The sequence below is a fragment of the Heteronotia binoei genome, chromosome 3, assembly GCF_032191835.1.
Source record: "Heteronotia binoei isolate CCM8104 ecotype False Entrance Well chromosome 3, APGP_CSIRO_Hbin_v1, whole genome shotgun sequence".
NCBI lineage: Eukaryota > Metazoa > Chordata > Lepidosauria > Squamata > Gekkonidae > Heteronotia > Heteronotia binoei.
In genome coordinates, this window is record NC_083225.1 from 55,667,405 (window position 1) to 55,694,366 (window position 26,962).

Genomic DNA, 26,962 nt, shown 5'->3' on the forward strand with positions numbered 1-26,962 from the left:
CCCACCCACAACATTGCACGCCCGAACGGGCGAGTTCTCCTCCCTCCTCCCAAGGCGGCAAACCAGGCTGAAGCAGCCTAGCAGTGTTGCCGCAGGCTGCAAGCCTCAGATTGTGGCCCACTGAAAAATGCCAGCCTTTTATGAAAGGAATTCCTAGTGATGGAGGAATGCACTGCACAATGGAGGACCAGACCACAATAAAGAATATGTTTCACAGCACAATGGAAAAGAATTTAGTACAAGCAGAACCAACGTTTAGAATCTAAGCTTTTGGCCCTTTCTCAAGTACTTTGGAAGAGGACAAAATATATCTTTCAGCCTTCATCATTTGCCTTTCTGGAAGGCAGAAATAAGTATGGCAATTGCAGATTTTGGGTTGGATCCTATGGATTTGTTCTGTTAATGGTAGCATTTTCCAAGAGCCTCTTGCATTGGGGAAGGCACTTTGTTCCAGGGAAAGATGCTACTGTCAGTAGGATGAATCCATCAGATCCAACCCTTTGGTCCAAACTAGATTTCAGGGGAAAGTAGAAGGTATGGCTTAGGCTAGGAAGATTTTCTAGTACCCATTCATTTTAGCAATACAGAAAATGAAATATTCTGATTACACTTTATACTTTGAATCCTGGGATTTTATAATTAAGGAGAAATAATGCTTAGCATTTAATTTCAGGTGTTCCAAACAGTCCAGACATTAGTTCAGTGATGACTAATCAGTGTTGATAAAGAGTTTGAATGAACACTACATCTTTTTTTTATTTGTTTTGTTCCCACATATATTCTGTATCTGCTTTGTTCTTGAGTATTTGTATTGGGGTCTTCCTGATTATAAATAAAATTTATTTAAAAAAAAAAAGAAATCGAATGAGCTGTAGAATAGTTCCTTTAAAGAAAAATAAGTGATCTGGCTGTAAAAATCAGTTCCCTTTTCAAGCTAGATTTATTTGCTCACTCATCAGTAGTTTCTTTTGAGAAACTTGATCGGCATTCTCCAGGGCAGATACAACATTTTAAAAGTATCTCTGCAATAAATGCCTTCAATCCCACATTTAGCACATCTGTCCCAATACTGTCCTCTAAGAATGGCAGTGACTCTCCAAGGTCCTTCAGAGGTCCTTCCCAGTCCTGTTGCCTCAGATCCTCGTATAAAAACATTGAACTTGGAGCCTTCTGCATGCAAAACACCTGCTCCTCTGTCACTGGAGCCCCAGTTAACCAGTAATTCATTTTGAAAGCTGAAAAGAGTTGGTGTTCTTTAACAATACCTAAAATGTGCGAGACACATATTTCTTAAGGTGTAAATATTTGGTTGTACCCCCACTAATATACCCTTTCTTTTCTACTGATGCTGTTGATTTGAAAGTTATCCTAGCAATGAAAACAACTGTCCTTTCACAGATACTACAGAAATTTCGACCGAGGCCACAGGTAAAGAAGCAAAAAGGAAAAACTTTTGACACTCTCCGAGGTCGAAAGGTCATTGCCAGATCAGAAAGCACAGGATTTTATCATCCAGGTAAATATTGTATGTGTGGTATGTGTGGTAAGCAGAAATGTAGTCTAGAGTTCTGTCATAAAACCATTTATGGTCTAAGGACCTAGTCTCAAGACCTGAGATACGTCTTCAACTGATTTGAGTGGAAAGCCCCAACTAGTGTGCTTGCACTAAGTGAACAACAATGACATCAGCTCATTTCCTAGCAGCCCTTTCCCTTGCCTGTGACTTGGAAAAACTGTTGCTTTGCTTGGGGGTGCGAGGAGAGAGAAGCCAGGGAAAAGGTGAGTGACACAGAGGGAGAATAGCATGCATGCAGGCCTGAGGGAGCTGGCAAGTTCTGAAAGTTGTCATGAATGAGCATTACTTGCAGATTTGGAAACCAAGGCTTGAGATTGTGACACAAATTGACTGTATTAGGACGTCCCTGGGGTGGACAGCTTTGCTGTGCCATTGACCCCTTAAACATCTACTGCAAAACAGAAAGTTACAGAAACCTAGTTAAAAGTACATTGGAGTGAAGTTATTTTCCATCCCTTAATGGCTGAAACTTCCATGCCTGCCCCATTAGATTGCTTGCTGTTGTTATCCACATGACACTGAGATTTCTGGAGTCCACCAGCGTTAGTATAGCCTCTACACTGTAGAGGTTGCTAGCACTGAAATGCCAAACTTGCCTCTAAACCTGGTTACATGGGCGTTTACCTGATTTTACACACATTTCAGAGGGTGGATGGCAGTGCTGGCCCAAATGTCTAGAATCTTCACATCAGAAAGAAAACGTGTGTAGTATTTTGAAACAATTTTGAACACAGAAAACTTTTTTGTTTGTCTTGCAAGTCCTTGCAGTGTGAATGTGGGAAAGGGAAGCAGTGCATGGATTTGTTAGTATAGGAGCATAATTTGCGTTAAGGGCAGGGTCTGAGGCTTGGCAATTGTGTGTAATACAGAAATCTTGAGTTTTACTATTGGAATGCCTGCCTAGACTCTACTTTTTGTTTCTGAATTTAAAATACTGCTTTCACACTTCCAAGCATTTTCACATGATAGGCAGCTCAGCCTTGAGGTTGGCTTGTGCAGATTGTAGAGATAGGCAACCCACTGCTGTAGTAAGTCTTCACAAGCCTCTCATACCATATTTAGAAGGCAAAAATAGATAGACAAATTCATTGCAGTACTAGTTTCCCAATGTTAGTATAACATTGTGGGACTCTGGTTTTTAATAAATAATGGATACAGAATTTGAAGTAGATTAACCTTTTGTTGCAACAGGTGGTACAGCCAGGGTTATGAACATATGAATCTTCTTTGTAGTGAATCACAACACTGGTCTAGGTTCTGGTGGATCTCTGACAGACAGCCCTTTTCAAGATCTAAGATTCTGGTCTTTTTCTGGATAGTTAGTTACCTGAGATCCTTGTAACTGGGGATACAAGAGATTGAATCTAGGATTTATAAAGCACGCCATCTATTGGTTAGCTTCTTGCAGAATTTGTGTTAAAGGACATTTAGATTCCTTTCATAATCTGTAAAATATAAGCTTGTGATCTGACTAACAGATTTCCCCTATTTCTTTGTTTTAGGGACAGTGCTAAGGAGCATCACTTCTTCTTATGCACTTATTGATTTTGCAGATGGGGAGACTGAGATTGTACCACTGAAGTTCATTTTGCCAGTAGGAGGAGCACTGCCTTGCCCACCTTTGCAGGTAACTGATCATTAATATTACTTGAGAGTTTGGATCATCATCAGTTAGAGAGTTTTGCATTTAAAAAGGATGGGCTTAACCTAGTTCTTCTTTGGTTCTGCAGGTTGGTGACTATGTACTTACCCGAATAAGGAAACAGTCTGGAGAGGAGTATTATGTGCCAGGTATTGTCATAGCAACACCTAATAGAGCTGAAGCTGAGGATAAACTCTTCACAGTTTTGAAATACAACAACAAGAAGGTAAGTAGAGAGGGAGGCAGTTTGGTTGTCATGGTGTGGGGCACCCAAATAATTACCAGCTGCCACACTGGCAAGAGAAACAACTGGGCATTAGGGTTCAATGGCATTTTCTGGCAGCTGGTGGGAGGGTTGTGGGGGGCAGCATCCTGGGAGAAAAAACTAAAAAGGAAAATAAGCCCTTCTCTACTTGCAGAAAGTTATTGCCATAGAGTAAGTTTCTGAGTAGCTCTAAGAATCTCCAGGAACTCTATGGCAAGAATTTCCTGTAAGTAGACAAGGTCTTATTTTACTTCTATCTCCTGTCAGCACAGTGGCGGTGGGCAACAGGGAATCCCTGCCTCCACAAGGGGCTTGGCAGCCCTACTGGAAGTTCCTCAGCAGGTGTGTGTGGGGGTGGGGGGTGGGGGGAAGGTTCCTGAGGATTTCAGAGAGGAATGGCCACCTGCTGCCAGGGAGAAAGGTGGTGAGTCTCCATTGTGTCTCAGTCCAAGAGACCTGCAGAGCTGTTTTCCCTCTTGAGGCCTCTCTCCTGGAGTCTCCTATATCTTCTCTCTTGCATGGCTCATCCTTTGCATTAGGGAGCAGAACTTACGGTTGCCAGTCTCCAGGTGAGGACTGAAGATCCCCTGGAATTACAAGTGATCTCCAGACCATAGAGATCAGTTCCCCTGTAGAAAATGGTTGCTTTGAAAGGTGGACTATATGGCATTATACCCTGCTGAAGTGTAAACTCCCCAGCTTCCACACCTCAAAGCTCCAGGTATTTTCCAACCCAGAACAAGCAATCCTACCAATAGTGGCTCCCTGTGCAGTTTCAGGTTGGGAAAATGACACAGGATGAGACTGAAGCCCCCTCCTCTGCGTGCCATGGTTCTCATCTGAATCAGGGCTTGTATGCCTCAGAGTTCCATTCCTAGTAGGGAAGTTTCAAAACAACATCTGAAAATCCTTGTGGCCTGCCTCGAGATAACTGTAACACGTAGTTTGGCCCTTACTTTCATTGGCCTGAAGATACATCACTCACAAAAATCTTTTTCTTAACATTTGTTTGAGTATCTCAACCATTTTTATTTAATTTAACCATTTCATTGGTGTTATGTTCAATTGTTTTATTGTTTTTAATCACTTTGTTGTGACCTGCCCTGAGCCTGCTTGTGGCAGAGGGCAGGATAGAAATCCCAGGAAATAAATAAATATTTTTAGTGCATCTGCCGAATTTATTGAATATTCCAGTATGTTATCCCTTTTCTCTATTGTGCCATATATAGGACTGCAGTATATAGCCTCAGGTCTTTAAAACATACAGTTTTCTTTCATTAATGCTGTGGTTTAAAAGTCAGTAATGAGCTTAATAATGATGTTTTTATTGCAGGAACATTGTATACGAAATGGACTTATTAAAATCAGTCGCAGAAGGTATACCTGTTCTTGTTGTTACATAAACATGACACAGATGATGGATCAGTTTGTGTGAGTATGCATAAATCGTCTTCTTTCCACTTTATTAAATAGGTGTACACTTGTATCACAAACGAAGCTGGAATAAACCTGCTGGAAGAATGATCAGTAGTCACAATAAATTAGAAATTAAGAATACCCATGATGGTTGAAGATTGGTGATGGAAGAGGCTTAGCTCTCACTTGGCTAAGCTTTGAGTAGGATGAAAGCTAAAGACCTTCTTCCTGTGAGGGAATTGGGGGTGGGGGCGGGATTTGTGTTCTATTTGGGTCACTTGGGCAGTATGGTCCAGGCAGGTGGCTCTTGAAGAAGAGGGAGAAGTTTGAAATGTGATTGCTTCTACTCAAACAGGAAAGTCAAAGTATGCTTCCAGCTAAGGTATTAGGGCTTTTACAGTGCATCCTTTTCAGTTATGCCTTTCAAAGCCCACTGATGCTGATGGAATTTGAAAGGTATAATCTGTTTGAAGATGGCGCTGTTAGGGTTAGATTTCCCAAACTCCAGGTGTGACCTGGTGTCTCTTAGAATTACAATTGATCTTCAGACGGCAGAGATCAGTTCATCTGAGGGAAATGGCAGCTTCAGAGGCAAGACTCTTTACATCCCTGCTGAGCTCCCTACCCCTGCTAAAATCAACCTTCGTTAGAGACCACCCTTCCCCAAGTTTCCAGGAATCTCCCAACATGGAAGGGACAACTTTAGTTAGGGTAGTCCTTGAAATGAGACTGAAGTGATATCAGTGCCAATACAGATTTGAAAAGCAGCAACCAAACCCCCCTCTTTATCAATCTTGTAAGGAAAAACAAATCACAGTTCTGCCTTCCCAACTTGTCATGGACATTATCTGCTATGTCTACATCTCTTAAATGTTAGAGCTCTAGCTTAGCTTTGTGGAAATGAGCCCCTTTGCTGACTGAGGCCCAAATGAGATGTCACAGTGGCCATTGTCCTATTTGTGACTGCTGATGTCATTTAAAAATGAAGCCACTGAAAAATGCCACAAGGGCCCTCTGTGCGCCTGGAGCAGGTAGTCTTGTTTCCGCCGCACACAGTGCTGAAGCAGCCCTGCACAGGTGTTTTTGAGAAGATGAGAAGGTGGGGACTATGATCCTCAGAACATCTGTGCTGCTGTGGGGCCCTAAAATGTTCAATAATATTCTTTCTGCTGTGACTCTGATGCCAGCATAAAGAGCCTGGGAACAGAATGGGGCTGTGTACTGAGTGTAGTAAGCTGTGTAGAGATGTGAGATAACACAACTATTCCAGCATGAACTTCTAGTCTCTCTATCTCTCTCTGTCTCTCTGTCTGTCTGTCTGTCTGTCTGTCTCTGTCTCCCTCTCTCCCTCCCTCCCTCTCTCCGTGTGTGTGCTGATGTGTATGGGGATGAAAATATATATTTCCCATGGTATGTTATATTTCACGTGTTTTTAGTTGTCATTCATGAAAAAAACCCTACTTGCTGAACTTTTAGGTGTACAATTTCTACTCACTGTCAGTGCATCTCTTTCTTTGAATTCTAGACCCAATGTAAAGGTTGTGAAGCATTTCCACAGAGCGCTCCCAGATGAAGAGAAAGAAATTTCAACTTTAAGTGTAGGGGGGGACTGGAGCAAGAAGAAGGCCAGAAAGGGAAGAGTTAAGAGCAAGAAGGAGCTCTGCAAGGAGTGGACTTCCTCTGACTCCGATGAGAAGCTGTTTGTCCCCAGAAGGACAGCAAAACGGAGAGCAAAGAGTTCATCACCATCGTCTTATGTCAAAGAAGGAAGTGAAGGTACCATAAATAAGCTGGAAAAGGAGTTTAGTGAAGTTTTAATATCGGATGTCTCAGAGACAGAAAAGTAGCATTAGGCCCATCACTCCATCCTTGTCTCCATCTTATGAATACTCTTGCCTGAATAGTAGGTATTGATGGTCTGTTCACATCACCTGACTATTGTTTTCTGGTCTTCCTGATAGTTCCCTGTCCTAAACCTTTGATGTCTGTTTCCTCTCTGCTTCAGTGGCCTGTTTTGTTCTGTTCATTCTCACATAGGCAATCTTTTGAAATGCTACAATTGTCTATCTTGCTTTTATCTTGCTCTTTCTCCAAGGAACTTAGGGTTCCCTCCCACATTTTATCTTCACAAACAGCCATATCAAGTAAGTTACTGAGAATGATTGAACCAAGGCTTATGGCTAAAATAATTTTAACTCAGGTCACCCTGGTCATAATCCAATACTTTACTACATCACATTGCTCCCATACTAGATATGGTTCCAGCACTAGTAATTTGCCACTTGACAAGGATAAAAACCAGTGCCCTTCCTTGGCAGATATTGTTGTGGCTGATCCTTCTTTGGTATTCCATACTGGGCACTAGAGGAAATTCTCTTCTTTCTACCAGCCAGCTGTAAGAACTTTCTTGTTCTCAGTTATTGCCTTTAAAACTTTTTTTATTTAGGTTTTTTTAATCAACAAAAATATTAGAAAACTTCCCAAATCAGGTTTTTTTTTCCAAGTTCACATAATGTTCTATAGTGTGTTTCTTTAGGAGGTAGCATATGCCTTCCTTCTCCTTTTGAGCTAGAACGCTTTTATTATGTTGCTGTAATAACTTTTTGACACAACTTGAAACCAGCAATTTGTAGTTTGAAGGATCTTTCCCATGTTTCCTTCCTCCAGCAGTCCTTTCTTATCCTAGAAGAGTTGATTCCCAAAGTTTTGGGATCCTCATAGACTTAACAACTTATGTTTAGAGGGAGACTTCTACACTGGAGGAAGAGAACAAAAGTGTTTTCTCCTCCCTCATCCATCAGTACATTTCCACTGTCACAGTAAGTACACATGGAGGCTAGAGAGGGGCAAATATGGCCATTTTGGGTCAAGAAAATGATGATGGATAAAAGGTTGAAGTCCTCCCCCCCCCAGCTCTGTGCTCATGAGCTGAAACCAGCCCCACAGAACTTGGGAATGATAGTTCTTGAATGTTATGTGTACCACAAATTGAGTCACACATAACATTTAGTTGAGCTCATTGGGAGGCTGTCTCAAAACTCTAAGAGGGTGTTTCAAGCAAACAGTAGACCTGCTTAGGGAAGAGGAAGCAGGCTTCCACTCTTTCAGCTCCTTCTATGAGCTTTTCTCTGGATCCAACTCTATGGTTTCTCTGTTTATTCTGTCATGTACTGTAGTTCCCTTACCCTGAACAGATCTTGCACACTTGCCAGATTCTCTAGAACTTTGAAACGATTTTGACTATTAGGCCAATTGCTTTGAAATAAGAAAGTAAATTAAGTCCACGGTGCCCATATTATTGTTTAATTGGCTTGCAATAATTTGTATTACTGGGTGGTAGAGCATCTGTGTATATTGTGCACACTGCATTTTTTTTGCATTCACATTCACACAATGGATTTTTGTGGAATACACTGTAACAAATACTTCACATTGGTTAGCCAAATCTAGTCTTCAGTAGCTAGCCAGAGTTACTATGTTCAGTAGTGTGCATAACTTTAATAAGGTCATTAATTGCTAGGTTTCAGTATTTAAGTGCTGAATAATACAAGTTTTGAAGTACTAAATCCACTCACTTGTTGATTAAATGTGTGCTTGTTGATTAAATGTGTGTAGCTTCCATATATTCAAATAAAGAAGTATCCCATGTCTAGGGAACTGTGTCAAATTTGATGGCTGTTTGAATTGCTTCCTTTTATTGTACCATTTTCCTCATTCTTGTTAGTTTTTGAATGGCTGTACCCTAATCTGTACTTTATATCTGCATTTCACATGTTTTCCCTGAATGTACATTGTATGCTAATGTCATAATAATAAAGAATAATAATAAATATTTGCTTTTTATCAGCTTTATGTTCAGTTGTTGTTATAGGTTTAGGGTTTCAAAATTTCAAGTATATTGTCTTCCCTTTCATCTGGTTTTATTTCATTGCCCCCAAATGATTAATTGGGTACCATATGTCTTTTGCTATTAACTTAGTTCCTCCCTTCAGCTATTAATACATTGGGGAGGAAAAAAAAGATAATTGTGGTAGAGAAGCACATATAAGCCCCATTCTCAGAATCTGGTTTGCCAAACTCATTAGTCATTGATCCCATGGTAAGATTAATGTTTTCTTGAAAATAAGTGGCTGAGCTTGCTGGGGGAAAGTGAAACAAAATATATTGTTTTGCAGTGAAACAAAATATATTGAATGAATCTATTGCAATTTTAGGATGAATGTCTTACCACGCTGATTCTGGTTTAGACCACCAGTAGAGACCTTTTCTGAAGTCCTGCTCTTTTTGCTGTGTATGCAAAGATGAGGCAGAAACAGGGCTTTTCCAATGGTTGCACTTAACTTTTGGAATGCCTTTGGACTTGCCTGGCATCTGCCTTACTTTTTTTAAAGTACCAAGTTAAAACATTCCTTTTTACCCAGACTTTTAACTTGAAGGGTTATATCTCTTTTATTTGTTTTATGGTCAGCTTCTGGCCTGAGGACTGTTTATAGAATTTTAGGCTGCTTGATGTGTGTTTTATCCTGCTTTTATGCTCTAGCTTGTTTTTGCATGGATTCAGTTTGGTTTTTTATGGCTGTGTTTTAATGGTTTTGTTTTATTGTTTCAGTTGTAATCTGCCTTGAGCAGATCTCTGGAGATGTGGTATATAACTCTTCTAAATAAATAAGCCTTCAGTTTTTGGGCAAGGCCATAGGCACACTGATAATGGAATGCCCCCATCTGCTGCTGCTACCTTGTTCAATGGGCAGATGGCTTTGATAGATCATCTGGGCTGGCATTGTGAGCTGCAATTACATGTCCTGGTCTTCTTGAGCAAAGAAAGTCTGAATCTAGTTGGTCTTCAGATGTGCTGTCCTGAACTAGCAGCTTATCTTGTTTTCATACAACTTTGAAAACCAGCAGTGAAATAATTCTCAGTGGAGAGCTTATCATTTGGCAAGGAGCAGTTAATTTTTCAAGCTCCAATTCTAACCAGAAAGCATGAGGCAAATGATTGGTTCTTTTTGTTTGTTTTTAAATTTAGAATATTTTTTTGCATTAAAAAAGTTCAACTGGTCCATCATGACTTTTACTGATGTGGTGGCATTTCTTCATTAAGCTCCATGCAGCAACATGGTTATATGTCAACAATTTATGTTGGTTTTCCTTGAAGCCTGATAACAAATTGCTATGTGTGCCTTGTAAAATCTGCTCAAAAGTAGCATTTGGAGTATTTTTATTCATGGGCTACATTTCTAAATCTGGATTGGCAAACTGTGTTGGTCTGAAGCAACAGAACAAAGTAGGAGTCCAGTAGTACCTTTAAGACCAAACAAGTTTCCTTCAGAATGTAAACTTTCGTGTGCATGCACACTTCTTCAGATGAGGAATGAGGTACCATATGTCTTTTGCTATCCCTACCAAGTGCTCTTTCAATTTGTTAATTTCACTATTTTGCCATTGGATTCTAACTTTGTACTACCTTGCATTCTTAACCACTGCCCACCAGCTATATGTAGCTCTGCTCACTGTACCTCATTCCATTGTCTGATATGAAAGCTTACATTCTGAATCAAACTTTCTTGGTCCTAAAGGTGCTATTGGACTCCTACTTTGTTCTGTTTTAAATGTGGTGACTCTAGCCTTTCTGGAGGTATCTCTTTTTGATAGAATTCAGATTAAAAAACTCTTAGAGAACTTTTCAGTGCAATCTGAAGAGTTCATTCCTGAGACTAAACTCCCTGGAATAGGCTTGAATAGATTTTTGAGTAGACCTGCTTAGCATTGCTCTCTTTGGCCTCTATAAAGTGTAAGCACAAGAGGAATCTCTGTGTTCCTCCCTGTTCTTGCAACCCAACAGAGACAAATGTGCCACATCTTTTGTTTCATTTCTGCTTGCTCAGCACTTTCCATTGCCTATTAAATCTCCAACAGGCCTGTGTTAATCCAAGATTTATGTTTGTAACCCAGATAAACCTATTATCTTTCTGCACCTTGCTTGCTTTCTTGTACTAAAGAAGTTCTGGTAACAAACAGCTTGAATCTGGAAGAGCAGTGTGTAACATCATCTAATTTTGGTTTTGTCCCAAAGCCTGAGGTAGATGTAGCTTCAGTGCTTTCTTGCAATCAGGAGTCATTCTTATTGGTACCAAGAAACTCTGTGTTCACAGCAGTATGGCTATGGCGTTCTGCATAAGAATGTAAGAGGTGCCCTGCTGGATCAGACAACTGGTCCATCTAATCCAGCATTCTATTTTGCACAATACACAAACAAAATTGGAGGACCAACAAACAGGGCATAGAAGCCAATGCCTTCCCTTGATATTGCCTCCTAACAGTGCTAGTTTTACTATCTCTAGATGTGCACATTCCATAAGTTGTCATTGTTAGTAGCCACTGATGGACCTATCCTCCAAAATCTGTCTAATCTCCTTTTAAAGCTAGTGGCCATCAGCATGTCTACTGGCAGTGAACTTAACTATTTAATGACACGTTGAGCAAGAGCCATGCATTTCTCTTTGATGCTGACAAATGTTCTATCTAATCAATGTGGAGGCTTATCAGAAGCATAAGCATATCCTTTCTTGGACAGTAAGGAGAATAAGGTAACCCTCACTGAGTTCAGGATGTCTGTTTGAAAGCTGTGGAACTTTAGAGCCCTGTCGATGACAAAATTGTACCCTCTTGCTGCCATTCCACCCACAGTCACGGGGGGGGGGGGGGTGCGGCAGAGGGAAGAAGAGGAGGAGTTTGTTCTTGAAAGTAAGGCAACAAGGATTATTCAACAATCGGCATATTCTTTCTCTCTCCCATTTATGTTGTTTGTCCACAACCTTGGTAGAAGCTATGACAGTTGATGCCGTTCTTTTAGTTTTCTGGTGTTTCATATAGAACTACTTCATTCTGAGCTGGTGGATATTGTCTTAATTTTACCTGCCCAAATCTTTAGCTATCAAGAAGTCCCTGTCTGTAGTCAGCTCTCTCACTCTTTCTCCCAACTTCATACATGTTCATTCCCGATAACTGGTAAGAAAGCTTACTTGCATGTTAAATGATTTTAAGGTGGTGATTTGAAACTTAACATATTATATGATTTATTTATTAAAAATTATATTCTGCCTTTCCTCTTGGTTCAAGGGGGTTATAAATGTTTACGGCTTAGGTGTGTTTTCAGGAATGTAGTTGTGGTGAATAACTAATCAGGAATTGCCCTGACCTGGATGGCCCAGGCTAGCCCAATCTCAGTGGCTAAACTAGTCTGGCCCTGGTTAGATGGGAGACCACCAAAGAAATCCAGACTTGCTAAAGAGAGGCAGGCAGAGGCATAACCCTAGGGCTGCCAAACTCCCACTGGGGGTGGGGTTTCTCCCGGCTTGAGGGCCCCCAACCTGCCAACACAGAGCAGGCCGTTAGGGGATCCCCATCCCCAAAGAACTCTGTCATCATGCAGCATGCCTGGCACGATTATGTCATTGGAAGTGACATCATCATGCTGGCCATGTTGTGTGGGGTACACTCTAGTATTCATGTAAAAACTCTATGGTACCTTTGAGTGGGAACACAGTTCCGGCTGGCTAGGCCACAGGGATTGTGGCCTAATATGCAAAAGAGTTCCTGCTGGGTTTTTTCTACAAAAAAAGCCCTGGTACTACTTTGTATGCTTAACCACTGCCCACCAGCTATATGTAGCACTGTTTACTGTGCCCCATTTCATTGTCTGACAAAGTATGCATGCACACGAAAGCTTACATTCGAAATAAAACTTTGTTGGTCTTAAAGGTGCTACTGGACTTCAACTTAGTTCCAGTAGAAGGGGATGTTCTAAAGAGCTTTTAAATTAAGACATCTGTAAAACCCTTTTTTCCAGGGCTTTTTTTCTGGGAGAACACAGTGGAATGGAGTTCCAGAACATCTGTGTGCAAACAAAGTTATCAAAAAATGTTTAAAAGTTAATGAGGGGCACTCATGTATTTCTCCTTCATTTCCCTTTTGAGATTTCTGGCATCTCTTTTCCCAGGAAAAAAAGCCCTGCTTTTTTTTTATGTCAAGTCACAGCTGATTTATGGTGACCTTGTAGGGTTTTCAAGGCAAGAGACAAACAGGTGGTTTGCCATTGCCTGCTCTACATAGTACCCCTGGACTTCCTTGGTGGTCTCCCATCCAACTACTAACCATAGCCAAACGTGCTTAGTTTTTGAAATCCAATCAGATTGGGATAGCCTGGACTATCTAGGTCAGGGCAGAACACTAACCTGTACCCATTAAAGCCAACAAGATTTACACTGAGAATTCATAGATACTTTAAACTTCATTTGTATTCTAATGTGCTTCTCTCTTTCTGTGTTAATCTACATTACTCTTCCCTGCTATAAAAAAGGAGCTCTGTATATATATATAGGTTTTGTATGTCTAATGCTAGAACTTTGATGAGAGTGATTTTTTTGTCAGAGAAACTACAGATATTGTTAGAAGGGGAACTTTTGCATCAGTTGATGATTTGTCTCTTTCCTCATCTACTTACGACAGTGGTTTCAACCTTTCCAGATCTTCAACCCCCAAGTGGCAACACAAAACCTACTAAACAGCCATGTGACAGGAAGAGGAATAACCAGATTTGTGACTTGGTTCAGGGAAGGTGGTTCCACACCACAAGCACACACAAAGTACTGAAGGACCAATCTCAGGAAGTGGGAGATGGCTAGACCAAGCTGTGAGGGGTGGAGGGAAGGCAAAGGAGCATCTCTTAACCTGTCTGTGATAAAAAGGAATTATTTCCAGTGTGGATCTTGCCTTTTTTCCCGCTGCTCTTCACATCATGTGGGCAAAGATGAGCAGGGAGTCATGGTGATCTGGCTATCTTTGCATGCACACAAGCAGAAGGCCCTTTCAAAAACTATCAAGGAATGACCCACAATGCAGCAACTCTATGACCTATGTCAAGAAGACCTAGGGTTAGCAGTCTCCAGAAATGCAAATGATCTCCAGACTCCTGAGATCAAGTTATCTTGAGAAAATGGCTGCTTTAGTGGGTGGATTCTATGGCATTATATCCCAGCGAGGTCCTTCCTATCCCCAAGCACCACCCTCCCCAGATTCTACTCCCAAATTTATAGGAATTTCCCAACCTGGACTTGGCAACCCTATGATTCGTACTTTAAAATTATGCTTAATGGTTTGTTCTGTTGCATTTCTATATCTAACTGGCCACCAGTTTACTTTTATGTCACTAAACATTTATCATTCTTCTCCTGATCTCTTGTTTGCCAGCACCTGCTTACGGCGATTCTTTGACCATTTTTCATCCAAGGCGCAGACCTGGGTGGCTGCCTTTAAGCACTTCGGATCACAAGCTGCACATGGATTTCCACTGCTCCTGTTGCCCTTCTGAGCGCCAGCAAAGTGCCCCCCAGCTTGGCAGTGTCACTCTCAGCAGCAGCAGCAGCAGCAGTAGCAGCAGCAACTGCTCCCTTTCGAGTATTGAGAAGGTGGAAGATTTGGCGCGGCGGCTTCAGCAGTATCACATAGCTCAGAGGAAAGGTGAAAAGGCTGCAAAAAAGGAACAGTGCCAATTGTGAAGGTGTGGGGGTGGGGAGTACTTGCCAACTACAAAGCTGTTATCAGATCAAGGCCAAATAAACAATTTAATTTGATATTAAATTTTTAATATTAAAACTGTACAGTATAGAACAATTACTGCAGAGATGTGTTGGCTGCCATCTTTTAAAATCTGGCCATGTAGCAAAACAAAAATCTACTTTATTTACAGGCACAGAGTGAAGCCACACCACCTGATTACTTCAGTACATTTCCCCATTGACCTGGATTGTCAATATTCAGTTATAACATTTCAGATGAGCCAGCTGGTGTAGTGGTTAACATCTTTTGGCTGACATCTTTTAAAATCTGTCCATGTAGCAAAACAAAAACCTACTTTATTTACAGGCACAGAGTGAAGCCACCCACCTAACTACTTCAGTACATTTCCCCATTGACATGGATTGTCAATATTCAGTTATAACATTTCAGATTGAGTTGGTGTAGTGGTTAAGTGCATGGACTCTTATCTGGGAGAACCGGGTTTGATTCCCCACTCCTCCACTTGCACCTGCTGGAATGGCCTTGGGTCAGCCATAGCTCTCGTAGTTGTTGTCCTTGAAAGGGCAGCTGCTGTGAGAGCCCTCTCAGCCCCACCTACCTCACAGGGTGTCTGTTGTGGGGGAGAAAGATAAAGGAGATTGTGAGCTGCTCTGAGACTCTGAGATTCAGAGTGGAGGGCGGAATATAAATCCAATGTTGTCGCCGTCGTCAGATGTTTCAGGTCTGGCTTCAGTAGCTGCCAGTGCTGTGAGGCTCGATGTTATTTAATATCTATATTTGTCCCCTCGTCCAGATGGTCCGAAGATATGGGCTCGGTTGTCACCAATATGCTGATGACACCCAGCTCTATCTGCTTATGGATGGCCGCCCGGACTCTGCCCCTGAAGAACTGGGTGAGGTATTGCAGGTTGTGGCTGGTTGGTTGCATCAGAGTTGGCTGAAACTGAGTCCATCAAAGACAGAAGTCCTGTATCTGGGTCAGAAGGGGGTGGGGAGTGGGAAGATGGTAAGCACTCTTTGATGGCACCCACCCTTCGATGGCACCCAATCGATGCCATTGACAGAGGTGAAGAGCCTGGGGTGTTCCTGGATGCCCCTTTATCTATGGAAGCACAGGTCACTGCCACTGCAAGGGCTGCCTTTTTCCATTTTGAGGCGGGCCTGGCAGTTGGTCCCCTACCTTATCTCCCATGATCTAGCCACAGTGATTCATGCAATGATCACCTCCAGATTAGACTATTGTAACTCTCTCTATGTGGGGCTTCCCTTGACAGTGCTCCAGAAACTCCAATGGGTGCAGAATGCAGCAGCTCGGTTGTTGGCATCAAGGCCTACATGGGTGTGGATGTATCCAGTGCTGCACGAACTGTACTAGCTACCGGATGTGGTTCAAGGTGTTGGTCCTTACCTTTAAGGCCCTTTATGTCCAGGGGCCTGCATATCTTTGGGACCGCCTCTTCCCATATGAACCCCGCCCCCGGGATCTGAGGTCTGCTGCTCAACATCTCCTCATAGTTCCTGGTCCTAAGGACGGCCGGCTGGCTTCAACAAGGGCTAGGGCCTTTTAGGTCCGGGCTCCTACCTGGTGGAATGAACTCTCGCTGGAGATCCAGGCCCTGTGGGACTTATCAAGGTTTTGCAGGGCCTGTAAGACAGAGCTCTTTGACCTGGCTTTTAATTAATCCGGCTGGTGTCCTTGAAAGTCATCAGTTCCCCCAGCATTTCACCATTATGGTGTTATGCTATGCTTTTAGCCATCAACTGCATGCTGTTTACTGCCTATGTCTGTAAGATTGTTTACCTAGCTGTTCCTGTTTTGTAATGCCTGTTTTTATATTATTTTAACTCTGTTGTTTTATTGTTGTAAGCCTCCCTGAGCCTGCTTGCAGGATAGGGCAGGATATAAATCTAAAAATTAAATTAAAATTAAATTAGTCACATGGCTAAGGTAGAACAAGCTGGAGATGAATCCAAATAAGAGAGAGGTGATGCTGGTGGGGAAGGCTAATGTTCTAGAGCAATTGTTTCCACTCATGGATGGGTAGAGTAGAACTGGTATTTGTAGAACAGGTTAAGAGCTATCAAATACTCATGGACCCAGCCTAGTGGTTTGAAAAGTGGGCTGTAGAGTTTCCATCCTCAAAGTGGAGCCTGGCATTCTTCAGGAGTTACAACTGATCTTCATGTTGGCAGAGTTCAGGAAATAATCCGATCCATCCTTTGGAGTTTGCTTTCAATGAATTTACTGCAACAGGATTTTTGCAAAAAGCCAATAACTGACTTTAGGCCACTAATACAACAGAGATGCCTTCAGAGCAGAATCACTCACACATACTAACACACAGCAGAAAGAGAAACAACAAGAGGTGGGCTGAACTGCAAGCAAAAACATTCAATAAACCCTAAACCCTAGAGAGTACACCAAAGCTCCCCCTAGGGTACAGGTGGACTGAGCGACTCTTTCAGCAGGATTGACATTAACTAGACTCTTAGCAGGCTGTCACTTCTCCTTCAGACTACAGAGACCAGTTCCTCTGCAGAAAATGGCAGATTCAGAAGGCAAACTGTGAAATCACATCCCCCCTGAGCTCCCTCCCTGAGGAAGTGGCCCAGTGCTGGGGTTCATGGGGCTGGGGTGTGGAGCCACAACACCCGGTTCCTGACCATGCAAAAAGATAACCCTACCCTGGAAGACCTATGAAGGGTGGTAGTGGTGAGTGAGGAGGAAGTATGGGACAAGCAGCAGAGATAATGGCTGCTGTGCAAGATTAAGGAGGGTGAGGTCTTGTATAAACTGAACCAGGGCCAGGGAGGATTGCAACACCACTTCCTCATACCAGCCAGCTACTGGGAGAATGGACTGGTGCATGCCCATGACCATATTTGGGCTGGCCACCAGGGGGCCCACAATACCCTTTTACAGGTCTTCAACTGGTTCTTCTGGCTCATAGTGGCCAAAGATGTGCAGGAGTTTTGTAAGTCCTATGCCATATGTCATAAAACTTTGGGGCAGCCAGCCCCACTTCACATAATTGTAACCCCTTTTAACAGGATAGCCATGGATTTCATATGGCTGTTACCTCAAGCCCCCAAGGAGGCCAGATACTTGCTGGTCCTTACGGAGCAAGCCACCCAATATCCCCATGTGCAACATGAAAAGTGGGGGATGCTCTTTACAGCCCATCTGATGTGCCAGGTATACCAGGCCATGGGAATCCAGCAGATTACTTCAATGCATCATCTCCAAACTGACAGCCTGGTTGAACATCTTAACCAGACAGTGAAACCCGTATTCGGGAAGCTTGTCTATGACCAACCCTCTACCTGGGACTTGTATGTGGACCCCTTGCTATTTGCCATCCAAGAACACCCCAAGCCTCCACAGGATTTGCTCCCTTTGAGCCAGTGTACAGGCAGGTCCCTTGGGGATTCCTAGATCTGGGAGAGGAGCAATATGTGGTGCAGGTCCAGGAAGACTCCCAAGTAAGTATATGCAGCATTTGTGGGAACAATTGGAGAAGGCCCAGGCTGATGCTTGCCAGAATCTAGGATGTTCCCAACAGACACAGAAGTGCCAGTACAACTGAGGAACCTAAGAATGGACATTCTGGGCTGGAGAGGAAGTATTGGTCATTGGGAAAACCTGAGCCTCTGTGCCTGGACATTAGAACCCCTGTCATATGAAGCACAGTGTGGCTCCTCCCAGCAGATGTGACTACATATGAATGGTTTAAAGGAGTGGTGTCACATGTCTGATGTGATGATAATATAATCAGAGTTTTTTGCATGGAGACTTAAATGCAAATATACAAAACAATTTAATAGTGAACTACCTCCTGCTTAAAAACCCCCAAAAAGAATGAACAAGAGTAGTCCTGTGGAGTTTTTAATCTAAATCCCCATTGATTCCTCCCATATTAAACATTGTCATTCAAAGGAAGGAGCTGGGTTCTCATCAGTTTGATCAAAACTTCCTTTAGTTGTACTGGCTGCTGCTGAGATTTCCTGTGAATAATTTTATGAGCTCATATAGAAGATGAGATGACCTAGCAACATTTGATTACAGGATTACAGTAGATCAGCTGGATTTCCCAGGGTTCGCTGATACTTGGTGTTGACAACTACTCCTTAAAATCCTGAGAGTTTAGGTTCAAGTTTGCTGATATCAACTACCCAAAAATATTTGAATAAAATGCTGTTTTAAAATGTTAAGGCTAAAAGAAAAGTGATTTGAATAATGCCGATTGACATCTGGGAGAGGTTCTGTTCAATATTTCCGATTATAGAAAGTGCTAGAGACTGAAAGCTCTGCGGTGGGTTGATTTGGTCACACATTTGATTTGACCAAGAGATAAACACTAAAGGGAAACTACAATCTTTAAAACTGCAGTAGCAAAACAAGACAGACCATTGGAGACAAACTAATCATAATAAATTTAATTAAGGCTATTAACAAAAGTCAGTACAAAGTTTACAACAATATTAAACTAGAATATACCTACCATTGAGGGTTTGAAATGGATGCTGTGGAAGATTTTTGACTATTGGATTATATACGTTATATTGACTGCAGGACCACTAATGCATTGTTTCTCTTTATATTCTCCCAAAGTCTCCAGGCACTTTCCAACACAACCTGGCAACCCTAACTTACCAAAGGCTCCTCGGTAAACTTAGCAATGGGAAATTAAAATAGGTCCTGTCATGAGTTACTGTTAAACAATAGGAAGCAGGGGTAGGAATTAATAAACAGTTTTCACTATGGAGGAAAGTTTTCACTTGTCTGACAACTACAGTCAGGCCCTGATTTCAGGTGCCCCTGCCATCTGAGATGAGGCAGGTGGCAACCAGTGTCCCCTCTAAGCTGAGTTAGTACAAGCCCACAGTTTTTTAGCCTCTGGCTCACACATTTTTGTCAGCTCAGGAAGGATGGTCCCAGAGCAAACTAATTTATGCCGTAGCTCACAAAGTAGAATTTTTGCTCACAAGACTCCACAGCTTAGAAGGAGTATTGGTGGCAACCCAGGAGAGGGCTTTCTTGGTCATGGCACTATCGGTCTGGAACTCCCTCCCCATCTCTCCCCTTGTGTTGCTATCTTCTGCCAGCAGATAAAAGCTTTTTTGTTTCGTCTGACATTCTCTGAGTGATCCATCCTTCCTAACCAATGTTTTAGTTGCTGTTTTTATGTTTTGTATGTATTTTAACTATGTTTTTTAAATATTTTATTAATGCATGTTTGGATGTGGTTGATTTTAATGGATTTCAAATCTGATTTTATCAGGTATGTTTTAAATTAGCTGGTTTGGTGGCTCTTGTGAGGGCAGAAAGGCAGAATACAAATCATGATGATGGTGGTGATGATGATGGTGATGGAGAAGAGACAAAAGATTCTTTGGGGTTTCCAATTACAAACAGATAAACACTTGGAGCATAACACACCTGACATCACAATTATAACAAAAAATGAGAAACAGGGTTTGAATAATTGACATTGCAATCCCAAGAGACAGTAGAATAGAAAAGAAGCAACAGGAAACGATCACGAAACACCAAGACATACCAATAAAATTAGAGTGCCTCTGGGAAAGAAGACTGCCATTGTGCCAGTTGTCAATGGAGCCCTTGGAGCAGTGCCTAGAAGTATCAAGAAACATCTGGATATTTTGAGCACTGAGCAAATAACACCAGCTCATCTCCAGAAGATAGTGCTGCTTGGAACAGCAAGAATCTTGTCAAGATATAGCTGCAGTTTCCAAGAACTTGGCTAGATCTTGAATTACAGAACACCACCTACCAGTCAAATATCTGATTGTGACTAATAATAATGCAGAAGAAGAAGAAGAAGAAGCTGCTGCTGCTTTGCAGATAATGGTTTTGATCCATCAACCTCTGGGTTATGGGCCCAGCATGCTTTGCAGATAAGGCAAACAACTTCCTTCAAATCAGTCCTATACGTATTCTTGTTTTTATAAGTGCTAGTGTCAGGCTACAACCTGAGTGCAGACCAGCTGTGAAACTCACTGGATGATTCTGAGCCTGACCTACTTCACAGGGGTGTGGGAAAATAAAATGCATAACCTGTGTATACTGTCTAAGCTTGTCCAGAGGAGGAATGGGATAAAAACCTAATAGGAATTCCCAGGTAGAGGCTAGCTACTTAGGACTGGAATGGTTCCTATTTGCTAAGTGAGAAATCCTTCCACTGGAGGAAAAGCTCAATAGGAGTCTTCCTCCAGTTGCAGATACTTCACTGAAGCATGTTCATAGCCTCCAAAACAGTTGCCAGATTCTCCAAGGGAAGTGTGAAAGAGACAGTAGTTGTCATCCAGCAGCAAGTCATGCTGATAAGCTTACAGGAGAAATTGTTAGCAATTGGTATGCTATTTTCAGGGACATGCTGTGTTTAATGAGGAATCCTTTCCTCCTTTGGTTTGCACAGAACAAGTCTGTTTGTTGTGGTTTTCCATGTAGCTTTAGATGCTTCTTTTCACCTGAATTGTTGCTATAGTTGCAGCTGTTTTCCTCTGGGCTTTGACAAAGGGGGCTGAGGAGGTCAACAATTATTTTGTAGGGCAGAGTGAATTGGTGAGAATTTGAGGTACAAAATGTGCCTCCTGATTAGTGTTCCATAACATCACAAAGAGCACTTCAGCAAATGCTCTTTCTGTAACAAATAGCTGTTTATTAGTCCTAGTACATTTGCGTGGTAACCAATTTCTTTGGAAAAGTAATCACATGAATTGATTTTTGTTACACCCATAAAATGACAGGACTCTTTTTGTCTAAAAGAAACAATGTTGAAAGCAAATCTTTAGTCAAGGATGATTTCTTACAGGTTGTTGACAATATAACTTTCAATTGTTCTGGATTAGTGTATTTTCTGATTCTCTTTTTAAAAGCAGGCTAGGAATTGATGGACATGGTGACATTTCCTCAGAAACAGATTTAAAATGAAGCTATGGCAATATATTTTTAATATATATTAAATATATATATTTAATATATTTTTAAAAATCCAAGACAGAAATTAGACAGATTCTAAAATTTAACTATCTCTCTTTTATAACTAAATTTCCCTTGTGGAGAAATTCTGAATAGGAGGCAAACATTAAGCTGGAGAAAGGGTATACTCTATTGACAGTGGGACATTGTATGTGTGTGTGTTTGGGGGAGTCTGGTCTGAAAGCCAGTAGGGTCTATTGATGTCATTGCAGAAATAAAAAGAACAAGTGGAAACCTACAAGGACTTTGGGAGGCATCTAATTTCTCTTCCCCCATCATTTCCTCTTTCCCTTTCCTGAAAGCCCCTATAGCCCCTCCTCTTTTCTTGCTTTTCTCTCTCCTTCTAGGACTGCCAACCAGGAGATCTCTTGGAATCGCAACATATCTCCCAGCTACAGAGATCAGTTCCGTTTAGGGTTGCCAGCTTCATGTTGGGAAATTCCTGGAAATTTGGGAATGGAGCGTTGGAAGGTTGAGTTTGGGGAGGAAGAGACCTTAGCATAGCACAATACCATACAGTCTACACTCCAAAGCAGCCATTTTTCCCCTGGGGAACTGATATCTATCATCTGGAGAGAGCTGCAATTCTGGGTGATTTTCAGCCCCCACTTGTAGGTTAGCAACCTTAGTTCCTCTGAAGGAAATGTCTCATTTGGAGGGTGGAGTCTGTGTAGCATTGCAAAGTCCCCAGCATTGCCCAGCGGGGGACTTTCGTGCATGTGCAGAGCCCCCCCCGATGTCATCGGTGCAATGACGTCACCCGGAAGTGATGTCATTGTGCCGGTGATGTTGCTTGTGGCCACTCTAGGCATTTCTGGGAAAACTATGGTTTTCCCGGACGCTGTAGCCATTTGGGAGGGAAAACTCTATGGTACCTATTGTACCATAGACGTTTCCCTCCCAAATGGCTAGAGCATCCAGAAAAACCAGAGTTTTCCTGGAAATGCCTAGAGTGGCTGCTGCGTGACATTGCCAGCATGATGACATCACTTCTGGGTGATGTCTTCGTGCTGATGACATCGGGGGAGGTTCCCCCCCGCCAGCCCAATGTGGGCTGGCAGGTTGGGAACCTCCCGGGTGGGGGAACCCCCACCTGGACAAGGGGCTTGGCAGTCCTAAGTCTGTGGTATTGAACACTTCTGAGGTCCCTCCCCTCCTCAAGCCTCACCGTCCCCAGGGTCCACCTCAAATCTCCATGAATTACCTAACCTGGAGTTGGCAACCCTGTCTCCTTCCCACCAAACCACCAACCTACCTTTATCTGCCACTTCATCTTAAGCTTTACCTCTCATTCCCTGACAGCCTCTACTAAGGAAAATTGTAGCCCAGTTGTGTGGCCATTTGGCTAGGACTGCTTGCAAGTTTTAGGGAATCCTCAAGGACTTGTGGGGCAGCACCTCACGTTCCTTTATGCCCCTTCCTCACACTATTTCCTCTTTCTCACTTCCTGGCAGCCCCCCTATCCTCTCCCCCTTCCTTCTCAGTCATTCACCAGCCAACCTTTTATCTGCCTCCGATCTTCAACTATATTTAAGGCCAAAATAAGCCTGGAAAAGACCCTGCTCCCTCTCCTTGCCTTTTACTCATAGAAACCCAGTCTGGAATGCTATGGTTGCCTAGCAACTGTCACTGAAGGAATCAATTGCTTAAAGCTGCAGGTGCTCCTTTTATCATTTTCAGGGTGTTTAACCCCTCCCCTCAATGCTTTTTAAAATATTTCACATATTTCTGCAAACCTGGGGCCCTTTTCAGGTTTGTAGAAAGATTTGCCTTGCCCATTCACAGCTCCAGTCACTAGATTTAAGTATCCAAAGATTTGAGTGACTTGGTTATTAGTACATAGATTTTTATTCATGACATTTGCCTATATGAATGGGACAGGATAATAGCCTATGTATGTGTGTTACAAGCTGACACTGGGGCAGTGAAAAAAAAATCACACCCTATCCATGGGTCCATGTTGTATTTGCATCAAACAAAACTGTGTCAGATTGCAACCTTGAATGCTTCCAAATGGCTCCAGAGGCCTCACTATCTGGAAGCAGGCACATGACATTCTGGTGTGGCTGACAAAGAATATGACGATGGAACAAATCTAATCTGTTCAGCAAAAATCGGGTTTTGTATGAGAAAAAAATCAAATATCTAGGTGTACTTATCTCAAATAAGTGTAGCAATCTAAAAACAGACAATTATGATAAACTACTCAAAGTAATTAAAAAAGATTTGGAAAAATGGCATGACTTGAACTTATCCTTCATGGGAAGAATAGCCTTAATAAAAATGAATATTTTTCCAAGATTATTATTTTTGTACCAAACTATTCCAGTATTTCTAAATAGTGGGTTTTTTTCAAGAATTGAATAAGATGGTCTCCAAATATGTTTGGCAAGGCAAAAAACCTAGAATCAAACTAAAGACACTGCAAGACTCCAGATTAAGAGCAGGTATGGGCCTTCCAGACTGGCAATTGTATTATAAAGCTTCTGTGCTTGTGTGGGTGAAAGACTGGATATTACTGAATGACAAGAGGCTGTTGATAGAGGGACATGATCTTACTATGGAGTGGCATGCATGCCTATGGTATCAAAGACTTGAAGGACATTCCTATTTTAAGAACCATTGGTTTTGGAAATCTTTGTGTCATACGTGTCATGGTTAAAAATGAGAATTTATCAAAAAATTCCAAGATGGGTCTCCCCAGTGGAAGCATTTACTCATCCAAATCTTCTAAAACCAAATCAGAACTATAGATATGATGACTTGTTGGGAAAAGATAATTAGTTAAAAACTAGAGAAGAGTTGGAAAATATGGACATTAAAATGAACTGGTGGTTGAGAATGCAAGTTGAATCTAGGTATGCCAAAGATAAGACGACAGGTTTCAACACAGAACGATATCCACTTGACAAAATACTTCTAGGCCTTCAAGAAAAGCTAATTTCTAAATTATATGCATATCTACTACAGATGAAGACGCAAGATGAAGTTGTAAAATGGGTGAAAAACTTTGGTCAAAACATTACATTGGAAGAATGGGAGAAATTGTGGAAGTTCAATGTTAAATTAACTAGGTCAGTAACTTTTAAAGAAAACTTGTATAAGATGTTTTATAGCTGGTACTTGACTCCACAGAAATTGTGTAAGATCTATACCAATATGTCTAACAAATGTTGGAAATGTACTAAACAGGTTGGTTCCTTTAATCATATGTGGTGGACATGTGAGACAGTAAAGAACTACTGGATAATGGTTCATGAACTACTACAGAAAATTATGAAGACACAGATTCAATTCAAACCAGAATTGTTTTTATTGAATATATTTCCTGAGGACTATTCCAAAGAAATGAGACATTTGTTGGCACATTTCAGTACAGCAGCCAGGATTCTCTTGGTGCAGAAATGGAAATCTCAGGAAATGCCCACGAGAATGGATTTAGTGGGAAAAATCCTGGAAACAGCAGAGCTGGACTTTTTGTCCCAGCTGTTGGCTGGGAAATCTAAGGAAGAAGCAAGAAAATATTGGATGGAATTTTATGCCTGGCTAGGCACTGAAGACTCTTAAGATTCTCTGGTGTGAACTCATATCTCCTTTTTTCCTGTACTTTGTATCACAAGATTGACTTTATTGGAATTGTCAAATTTAATAGACACTTTAACAAAAAGATTTATAACATAAAATATCAAAATGTTGTTGATGCATAGTTTAGAGACAACAATATGTGACAATTTATGTATTTTAAGAAAGTATTGCAGATGTAGACTTATATTCTTTGAAAGTATTTCTTATGCAGAATAAGACTAATATGTACTCCTACCCCTATCCTTTCTTATTCCCTTTCCCTAATTCCTTGAAATCAATAAAACTTTTTAAAACTAGACATTCTGGTGTGGCATTAGTGGATACTTTGCTGTTGGGGCAGCTTCTGCCTTTCAGATGAGTAGCCATGCCAACTTCTTGGCAGCTTGCACTCATTAACGATCCCACGACAGTCTCTAAAACATGGTGGGATTAATCTCAGTGTCCTGGCCAAGTTCCAGTTCAGGTATTAAGGTTCTGCATCTCCTGTTGTTTCAATTGGATCCTGCATTCTATCCAATTGTCTCTACTGAACTGAATGTTAATTGGTTGTGTTTACTTTAGGAAGCTAAACAGCATCTTGCTTTTCATCCAAGTTTTTTGTAAATTGTTCTTTCCAAGGCTGGTGATGCCTAATTTAATTAATGGTTGAGAAATAATTTATGACACCATTGGCAGGACAGTGCTGCAGAAGAGTCTGCTATGATTAGACTTCTTATAACAAGCACAAGAGAAGTAAGCTAGTGTGGTTTAATTGGGACATTATTGGTTAATGGACAACTATGCAACTTTCCAAGCAACATTGAACAAACAAAGGCTAGCAGTTCATAGCTCTGTGAAGAGCAACACTGATTGCTCTTGCAAACATGGCTGTCTCTACTAGGTGCCAGGGAGTGCACTTCAAGATCAGTGCCCCTGGTTTGGAGATTGCTTACAGACATGGGAGTTATGAGTGTTTCCCCAGTCATAAGGAAAGATGTTAAAGCATGCTTTCAGAGGAGGGCAGTCTAAAAATCGAATTTAATAAACAAATGATAAATTAATGTTACAGATTGAAAGTATTTATGCTCAGTCTTTGGTGATCAGCTTGGAAAAATAATGGTAATGCATTCTGATCAACACAAATAGTATGAACTATAATATTTAATAATAAATATTTTTAAATTATAATGATAAAATAATAATAAAGTATATTTGTTTTTTCCTGAAGAGGAAAACCCAGCAGAGGAACATTTTGAGGCAGGACTGCCTGCTATTATTTACCCAGTCCTGCTTAGTAATAACATTCTGTTTTATAATAACTTGCAGCTGCCTTCATAAGGTACTTAGCTGCCATCAGCCAGGTTATCTGTCTATCAGCCAGGTTAGAACATATTATTCCCTAAGGCTGATGCTCTGGATCCAAATGTCTTTTTAAATTTATGTTAATCTGATTGTTGACTGTTCTCATCAGTCTTTGTGTTATTTTACTTCAACTTTAAAACTCTAGATACTTATCTTAGGGGTTGCTTTGTCTTCTGTTTTTTAATGTATGCATTAAGTTGGGTGTTTAACTTCACTACTGCAATCCACATAATGTATTTTCCTGCCTCTTCTGCTCTCTCTCATTCGGTGCTATTATATTCAGGGCCTAAGCTGTATTGTAATCATGGAATGCAATTTATTTTCTGTGTCATTTGTTCACTGAACATTAACTGGTTTGTTAAGCAATGATGCATATAGCTATATAGAGATGGTTTCAGAAATGTTGCTTTCAAATACCTGCAACTTGTCCAGTCTTCCCGCCAAGTTTTATCATCTAGGACTCTACCAGCCACTCTTCACATGTGTGGTGCATCAGTGAACTATATACACTGTTGTAGTATTCCACACCCCTGCCCCTTTTATAGTTCCATCTCT

At 41.4% G+C, this 26,962-nt stretch overlaps 1 protein-coding gene across 1 annotated transcript in view; it reads left to right on the forward strand.

Annotated features, from left to right (window-relative positions):
• The window catches only part of VWA3B (von Willebrand factor A domain containing 3B), a 91,670-nt gene extending 77,209 nt beyond the window's left edge, over positions 1-14,461 (forward strand). Inside the window, exons 24-29 of the mRNA XM_060235245.1 lie at positions 1,429-1,516; positions 3,079-3,203; positions 3,307-3,444; positions 4,817-4,914; positions 6,425-6,675; positions 14,149-14,461. Of these exons, the coding sequence (XP_060091228.1) occupies positions 1,429-1,516; positions 3,079-3,203; positions 3,307-3,444; positions 4,817-4,914; positions 6,425-6,675; positions 14,149-14,456 (1,008 nt within the window). The 3' untranslated portion in view covers positions 14,457-14,461. The remainder of the gene's footprint in view (positions 1-1,428; positions 1,517-3,078; positions 3,204-3,306; positions 3,445-4,816; positions 4,915-6,424; positions 6,676-14,148) is intronic.
• Positions 14,462-26,962: the final 12,501 nt, after the last annotated feature.